The 8,908-nt window shown below is 37.4% G+C and overlaps 1 protein-coding gene across 1 annotated transcript; it reads right to left on the reverse strand.

The window, feature by feature from the left end:
- Positions 1 to 636: 636 nt before the first annotated feature.
- On the reverse strand, positions 637 to 2,365 carry LOC136065684 (uncharacterized). The gene is made up of 2 exons (XM_065769213.1): positions 1,244 to 2,365; positions 637 to 1,005 (listed from the first exon to the last, which is right to left on the reverse strand). The coding sequence occupies exons 1-2, from the start codon at positions 2,363 to 2,365 to the stop codon at positions 637 to 639; spliced, it is 1,491 nt and encodes a 496-aa protein (XP_065625285.1).
- Between the last annotated feature and the right edge of the window lie 6,543 nt (positions 2,366 to 8,908).

Consider the following 8,908-nt stretch of genomic DNA (forward strand, 5'->3'; position numbering starts at 1 on the left):
AAAAAATCATTTTCTTACTAGAATATCATATACAAAAAACCTATAAATATCCGAGGGAACGGAGTTCATCCAAACTAAAGCAGGGAAAGACAATCTCGCTCGTCGTGCTAAATCAAGTGCTAAAATATTGCCTTGCCAACATGTATGAGAGAAAGAAGAGTACTACAACGTACTGACTGAAGACACAACATCTTTAACTAAATGACCCACCAACGGCTGTTGAAAACTCTGATTTTTGATAGCTAAAATAGCCTTTTCAGAATCCCCCTTCCAGAATTGAACCACTGAAGCCAAGCTCATGGACAAACAGAGTAGCCCGTCTAGCTACAATTGTTTCCAGCGCTACAATGGATGAAGGCAGGGGAATAATCTCGGACAAAGTTGCAGGACATCACTGGAGGAATTACAAACCACGACTCCAATTCCTGCTGCTCCCAAGTCTTCAAAAACTGCGCCATCAAAATTTGTTTTCAACAAACCTGCATCAGGTGGCTTCCAAAAGGCTTTCCTCGGTAGCTTCTTTGATGTCGGTTTCGCACAATGTTGTTGAAAGTCCACCAAGTAATTTTGTGCTAGATCCGAGGTCTTCTCAAGGGATGCGACTGCCTCTTTTATTTTGATTCTGTTGCGCCGATTCTAGATGAACCAGCAAACCATAATAAAACCTTCAGGTCCATGGGGATTTTGCAGAACCAACTTGAAAAGATCAACAAAAGATAAAGTTTGATATGTTGCAATACACAACTCATCAAAGTTAGTACCCCAGGCCACCTTCTCACAGCCCCATAATGCGTGTATCACAGTCTCAGGCTCTCTATTACAGCTTGTACAGCTGTTTGAGAGCACCACCTTTTTGCTAGCCAAATTCACCAAAGTAGGAAGAGACTTGGTACAAACACGCCATGCAAATGTCTTAATTTTATTTGGCACTTCCAACCTCCAAAGGCTTGACCATATTTTCCGGTTCACCTCATTAGTTGACCCCAAAGCTGAACCACTATTTCCCTAGCACACAACAATTGGTATCCAAGCTTCACAGAGTACTGACCATCCTTAGATTTTGGCCAAATCAATGTATCTTCTTGAGGTGTCAAACAAAGGAGGATGGACTTTATTTTTTGTGCCTCAAATGGCAGAAAAACTCTTTCCAATAGATACACATTCCACCAACCTGAATCAACATCAATGAGGTCTGCTACCTTCGTATTAGCAGATAGCAAAGAAGGGGGTGAGATGACCTTGCCTGTCCCTTCCCCTGGTAGCCAACAATCCTAATAAATTTGGCTGTTTGGCCACTACCCACTCTGTATCTAGCACATTCAGCAATTAAATATCGAGCCTTAAGGATACTCTGCCAAGCATAGGACTCGGATTTGACTTGAGTTGAAAAAATATCACCCAAAGGGAAGAACATAGCCTTGAAAACCCAGTAGAAAAGGGACTCTTTATCATGGACTAGCCGCCACACTTGTTTGGCTAGCATGGCATCATTGAATTTCCTAAGCTCTTTAAAACCCATCCCACCTTCGATTTTTGGCAAACACAAAGACTCCCAATTTTTCCAATGTATCTTCTGCCTCTCACCACATTGGCCCCAAAAGAAATTCTTTATCAAAACCTCAATCTCATGGCAAAGACTCATAGGTAGTTGGAAGCAACTCATAGCAAAAGTGGAAATTGCTTGAACAATAGCTTTCAATAACACCTCCCTTCCGACTTGTGACAAAAGTTTCTCCTTCCACCCTTGGAGTTTCTCCCAAATCCTCTCCTTTATATAGATAAAGCTTTCCTTCTTTTTTCTTCCCACCATTGCCGGCAACCCAAGATACTTTTCATACTCCTTAATTTCCGGTACACCTAGGAAATTCTTCAAATCTGTTTTGGTGCTATCAAGGATAGATTTCCCAAAGAAGAGGTTTGTCTTAGTGCCATTTATTTTTTGCCCGGATGCTCTCTCATATTTGGCTAAGGTAGACTGAATAGATTGCACACCACCCATCTTCACACGAAAAAAAATCAAACTACCATCGGCAAAGAATAGATGCGAGACTTGTGGCCCATTCTTACAAAGTGAGAAGCCCCTAAGGTCACCCGCTGCCACAGCTTCTTTAAGCAGCCCATTTAAACCCTCCGAGCATAACAAAAATAGATGGGGTAGATAGAGGATCACCTCGGCGAATCCCCTTGTTGGCTTGATGAAACCTCGAGGAACTCCATTGATTAAGATGGAATATGAGACAAATTTGATTGTTGCCATCACCAATTCTACCCATCTACCAGGGAAACCCATCTTCCGCATTATGCTCTCTAGAAAAATCCACTCCACCCTATTATAGGCCTTGCTCATATCCAATTTCATTGCCATGTACCCCTCCTTATCCTTTTTTTTTTTTTTTTTTTTTTTTTTTTTTTTTTTTTTTTATCTTCACGTGATGCGGTGTTTCAAAAGCCACCAAGATATTATCCGAGATAGCTTTATCAAATTGAAAAGCACTCTGGGATTCTGATACAACATAAGGCAAAAGACTTTTCATACAATTAGCTAAATGGGGGAATCATTAATGCAAAGTCCTTTTCAAATTCAAATTTCCAAACAATCTCCCCATTTGGCAATCTGTGACAAAACCACAAGAGTTCAAGAATGTCCTAGAATAAATTCTACTGATGATTACACGAAAAAATAAGTTTATTATAATACTTGAATGTTTGAAAAACTTTGCAAGAAGAGAGATCAATATATGAATATGATTTTGCAACCTATCTTAAAACTAAAACACTAAACAAGAAATATCAATGCATCATGTGTGAAAAATAGAAAAGTTATATAAATCAAGAAACATGTAAAAGAGGTAAGAGAAGAATAACACATGTAAAAAGAAAAGAAAACATATATCATCTAATAAATATCAATAAAATCAAATATATTTAAAATGAAGATACAAGTAATGATATAAGTCTTATACTATACATCAAAATCCTCTCAAAATTTCTAACTCTCCCCTATCATCTAACCTATCTATTCTCAAACTACGGCGTGCAATGTGTCCTATCCTAGTGTTCATCGAATACATCTCATTAGTAAGACAATCTAGACAATCACCATGAGAGGCTTACATCTCTCGAGTCTCTCTAATGTCACCATATACAAGCTAAAGCTAGTCAAGAATAGCAGCTAGTGTAGCCTCTACTCCATAAGAAGAAAAAGGTGGAGCAGATGAAAATAAGGGCCAGGAGGTGTATGCAACATCCTTTGCAACTCTGAACTCTGCCTTTTCCCTTTGAGCAAGTGTTGGATTAGCTCGGGGAATCTTGGTTTTAGCAACCACTTGTCAGGAAATTTGCATAATAGATTCCTTTCCAATGACAATCATAACATAGAAGTGAGAGGTAGAAGGAATAGAGACATGAGCATGAATAAGAATGTGAGTGATAGAAGAAGTAAAAATGAGTTTATCACAACTTGCAGTGTCATGAAATGTATCCAGAATGGATAGAATCATTTGGGAAGGAAAGTCTATGGATAAACCTTCTAGCAAGGAATAAAGAAACCAAGCATGAACCTTGGTGATGGTATTATAGTGAGAGCGAGGAGTGTGGATGAACTTCATCATCATGTTAAAGACTCTGGGATCTCTAGCAAAATCACGGCTCACCATACTAAGTATGCTTCCCTATGAAGATGGACATTCACAAAAACGAGAGACCAATGCATCTTGGGAAAGAGATCTAAGGTAGTCAAGGATAGCTAACCTAGGTACATGGAGTACCTCGAAGATAAGCTCTGGAGTAAGAATACGTGTACCACGTACTAGTGTAGTAAAACAAGGTACAAAGGTATCAATAGCTTGTATGTTGGGGTAGAACTCCTGTATGAACACGTTAGGACAAGTAACTAGTTGTTCATATAGGAACTCCCATCCATGTGATCTAAACGATCCCGGTACCATAGTGTTTGAAAAGTCAAATAGAAGGACTTAACGTTCTGCATGAACATCCTATCTAGAAAATTTCTCCTCAAATTCCTTTCAACAATCCAAATCATGGAACCAGATGTTAGGAGGAACAGAAGAAGAAGAAGAAGAAGAAGTAAAACTAGAAATAGGATTATTGGATGGGATAGTCTTTTAGGGTGCCACAAGGAAGAAAACTGAAGTGGGAAGAAAAAGACACACACACGCACACACGCGCGCGCACACACACACACACACTCAGTTAAAAGAGTGAAGAGTAAGAAGGATAATGTACAAGCATATGACGTGATTAACCAAAATAGCATCATGGGTAAAATACCAACCTAAACCTACAACTCTCAAACATAATCAAGCACACAATCCTAGAAAAAAAATGCATGAGAAGTAGTCTAAATGTATTTAGAATGCAATGCATGGCAATAATATCAAGAGAATTGAACACCCATAACCATAATTTCAAAAAATATCCAAACCCTCCCCAAAAAAAAAAATCCCCCAAAAAATGAAAACCAAGGTCTAAAATGCATGAATGCATGAAAAATGATGAAAAAGAGAAGATTTAGAACACATACCTAGCGTTTAATGATCAAATGAGGCTGAAAATGGGATTGGAAGGTGTGATTTGAAGAAATTTGGTAAGAGGGGTCGAGAGAGATCGAGATATTTGAGTTTGAAATGAATCAGGTTAACCCTCATCCTTATATATAACTCATGTTCTTGATAGATCGAGAAGGTGTCGAGAGGTATCAGGATTTAATGCTTGATGTATCATCAGATATCGAGGAGGTGTCAACAGCAAAATTCTTCTATGTATTGAGAAGGTGTTGAGAAGGTATCAGGCAATCAAAGAATTGAGGAAATTTTCTCGATGCATTGAAGAGGTATTGAGGTAGTGTCAAGAAAAACCTAGAAAAATTCATTTAAAGAGGTGTCGAGAGGTATCGAGAAGGTATCGGGTAGGTATCAAGATGCATAAAAAAGGCATTTTTCCAGGAAGAAAAATCATGAAGAGTATGAAATCATGATAACACCTGATGAGTGTAAATTTATCAAAACCGTCCATCTACAGGATGAACGAAGTAAATACTATTTAATGCAAGGCATAACGGCCAGTCATTGATGACGGACAAAGCCATAAAAGACATTAAATGCAGGATATAGCTAAGGAGTAATGTCTGGACACCAACGGACAAATAGCCATTGATAGGTAATAAAAGCAAACATTTATTACCAACAACTCCAAATCCCATAAATTCATATATTCATTCAGCCGATGTATACAAAGGCTATAAAACCCACATAACTAGAGGAGAGAAAGGTACACAATTTCATACTCACAACTCTTAGCCATTTTAGCACTCTGATTTAAGCAAGTGAATCATTTCAACTTGAACTGAATTTTTCATCGGAATGCCCTTGGCCAACACCACACCAATGTTCTATCACTTCGTGGTCTCTCTTTGCAAATTGATCATTGGAACAACTTGCCATCGTCCATTAGCATAGACAAAAAGCACAATTGATGATTTTTTGCATCATCAATTTGGCTGCTTCTATGGGGAGAGACTTATCTAAGCCATATATTTTCTCAATTGCAAAAGCCCCTTACATTGCGAGATGGATCCCACACAGGTAGAACAACAAATCCTAGCTCTCACTGTGAGCATAGAAGAACTAACACAGCAAAATGAAGAACTACGACAAATTGCCCAAGCTTGGAATGAAGTTGAAACGCTCCAAGGAGAAGGAAGACTCAACCAAAATTAGAATGACGAAGAGATAACAAGTCCAATAAACAGTTGAAGGTGAGCGACACTAGAAGGAGAGAATACATAAAAAGTTGGCATTCAACTTCATTATATGAGGATGGAAATGGACGAACTGAGAAATGCGGTGAAAGGAAAAACCACCAATAATCTCGATGAAATGATTAAAAGAACTGATTCTCCCTTCATGACTGAAGTATTGAATCTTCTCCCTTATGACCAAGCATCTTCTCCACTAGGTTAAAGGAAAAAATCACAATATTCTAGAGTTTTGAATATAAAACTTATCAAAGGTGTCATCCTCTTCTATTCTGATTTCTTCAAAGCTACTTGTCAACCTTTGAAACTTTCAGTCTTTGAGAGCCTTGGTTCCATCATAAGTAGTCTATAGGATTGTCTAGGCTTCCTTGGCAATATCAGTAGATGATATCTTCTTATATTCTTCATTTGTTACTACACTAAACAAGGCATTTAGTGCTCTGCTATTGAAGTTTTCTTAGTGCTCTATTGTTTAAGTATGCAGCCTTGATCTTTTTATCATCCTAGTGTGCAGTGGATTCAGTGGGTTTGGTCCACCCAACATCAATAGCTAACCACACTCTCTCATCAAGAGCTTGCAAAAAAGCTCGCATATGTACTTTCCAATATGTATAGTTAGTCCCATCAAATAAAGGAGGAATAATAAGTGATTGACCACGATCCATGACAATAGGTGTCAATGGATCACATGACAAAGATTAATTAACCTAATCAGAGTGTGTCTGCTTTGATACCACTTGTTGGGTTATAGATTGACCCCAGTTAATTAATTCAATTATTTAAGTTGATTAATTATTCATATTTTATGCAAATATCGTGAAGGCATAAACAAATCACTAATCTAAACTATAGTGCAGCAGAAATTAAATTTGACATGGTGATTTGTTGACTAAGGAGGAAAACCTTCACAAGGGAAAAACCTTGCCAGTTAGTGAATTTTAGGTCACCACTCCCAAGAATTCACCAATCAAGAACAAGCAGTTACAAATACAAAGAATCTTACTCTCTTGGCCTATCCCAAAGTACCTACTTACAATAGAACTTTTATGCTAATTTCCAATTAGACTTAATCTTATAGACACTTCTTCAATTGCACAAATCTCCAATTTGTGACTAACTTCGAGCAACTTAAAGTTTATTGGCGGATGTAAAGTTCTTCACTACACACTCGTAGAATAGAAGGCAACTTGGTTTCAAAACTCTAAGTGGCATAAGAACGCAATAGATTCACAAGAAGTATGCAGATTCTCTATGTGAGTCTCTGTGTATGATGATGACAATAAATAAGGTTTTTATATCATCTAGTAGGTTTGAGAATAAAACCCTAGATAAGCCAAGTCATAATGGGTTGAAAAAATTATCTGAACATTATGGATCTACAAAACTCGATAGATCAAGAGGTATCGAGATGTATCAAGGTCCATTAATTCTCGATAGATGCATGTATCAAGCTTGGTGTCAAGCCACCAATTCTCAGCTTTTAACACTTGTTTCTTTGTGCAATCTTCATCTCTTCAATACCACCACTTAAAAACCTTTTTCAAAATATTTCATGACATTCTTGAATCTACTTAGATTCACCCAATACAAATAAAGTGTGTTTTTTCATAGGAGATGAAAACTATATAAAAATATGACCCTAACACTCTGCATCAACAACAACAATCAAGTTGTTATACAATTAGTCACAAATTGGGATTCGTGTAGAGAAAAATTCTTTACAAGATCAAGTTGAATTAGAGATTAGCGTAAGAGTTCAACTATAAGTTGATATTTTGGGATAGACTGAGTGGGAGTAAGATTTCTTATACTTGTAACCACTTGTTCTTAATTAGTAAATTCTTCAGAAGTGGTGACCTAAAATTCTCATTCGTCAACAAATCATCATATCGATTTAATTTCCATTACACTCTAGTTTAGATTGGTGATTTATTTGTGCCACCACAAGATTGCATGTAATTTGGATAATTAATCAACTTGAGTAATTAAATTAATTAATTGGGGTCAATATTTAACCCAACAAAAAACATATATTTTTTATTTTTATAATAAACCATATAATTAACAAATTATATTATAGCAAAATAAATTTTTTCTTAAAGCATATTAAGTATGAAACAATGTTGACATATTTTTTTTTTACAAAAATTGTAAGGTTGAATTTAATCAACCATCTTGTTGGCTTTATTTTGTGCCAAATTTGCTTGTACTTTAGCATTTAGTAACCTTTGATTTAGGTGGGAATCTTGTAAGGATAGTGTGTGAGAAAGTGTGAAGAAATACTCAAGATTGTGCAAAGAAACAAGAACTCGCAATTGGATCTCGCGGGTGGCTAGTGGCTTGCAAGTCGCCAGAAGTTGCACATGTGCCAAGCATGCCAGAAGCTAAAGAGTCGCACCAGCTGTCGCACTATAGGACAAAAGTCCCACGCTGGCCAGGTCGTTAGCTCGCAGCTTGAACTCGCGACTCAACCAAGTCGCGAGGCCAAGTCGCCAACTTGCCCTGTTTGGCAAAAACTGACGTTTCACATTCCATTCTCACCCTAGTATAAACACCTCTCATTCCCACAAAATGTAAAGAGATTCTTGAGAAAATTTTGAGAGAGAAACCCTAGAGAAAACAAGATTGCCTCATCCACAATCTTCACCTAAGAGACTCTTTAAATTTCTCTACTCTCTTCCTCTCCATTGATACATCCTTGAGAGGTTCTTAACCAAATCCTTTTCTCACTACACCCACGTCTGTGAGAATGTTCTTTTGGTGCTAAGGGAAGTAGTTTGGAAGGGACCAATGACTATTGGTTAATGCTATGTGTTAGGTTCTAAGGTCTTAGGATTTTATGTATTTAGAACTCTAATTTGTAATGTTGGCAAACCATGATCAAAACATTGTATGGTGTCTTCTTTAGACTTGCTCAAAGTTGGTTTAATATTGTAAAGTTGGAATCGAGTGGCTGCAGAAGTACTTGGGACTCTCGGCCTGGCTCGATCGATCGAAGAATAGACTCGATCGATCGAAAATCGCACAGGTTGAATTTTCTGCAGAATTTCCAACTCAGCCCTACTTCATTAAACGTTTAGGGTTTTATTTTTTTACCCTAGGTATATAAATAAAACCCTAGCCACGTTTTTG

This window comes from Quercus suber, unplaced genomic scaffold, assembly GCF_002906115.3.
Source record: "Quercus suber isolate HL8 unplaced genomic scaffold, Cork oak 2.0 scaffold_1082, whole genome shotgun sequence".
Lineage (NCBI taxonomy): Eukaryota > Viridiplantae > Streptophyta > Magnoliopsida > Fagales > Fagaceae > Quercus > Quercus suber.

Coding starts and splice junctions, on each gene's coding strand:
- LOC136065684 (XM_065769213.1), bottom strand. CDS start 2,365: ATGGCAATGAAATTGGATATGAGCAAGGCCTATAATAGGGTGGAGTGG. Junction 1,006..1,243: donor GCTACCAGGGGAAGGGACAG/GCAAGGTCATCT, acceptor GTTGTGTGCTAG/GGAAATAGTGGTTCAGCTTT.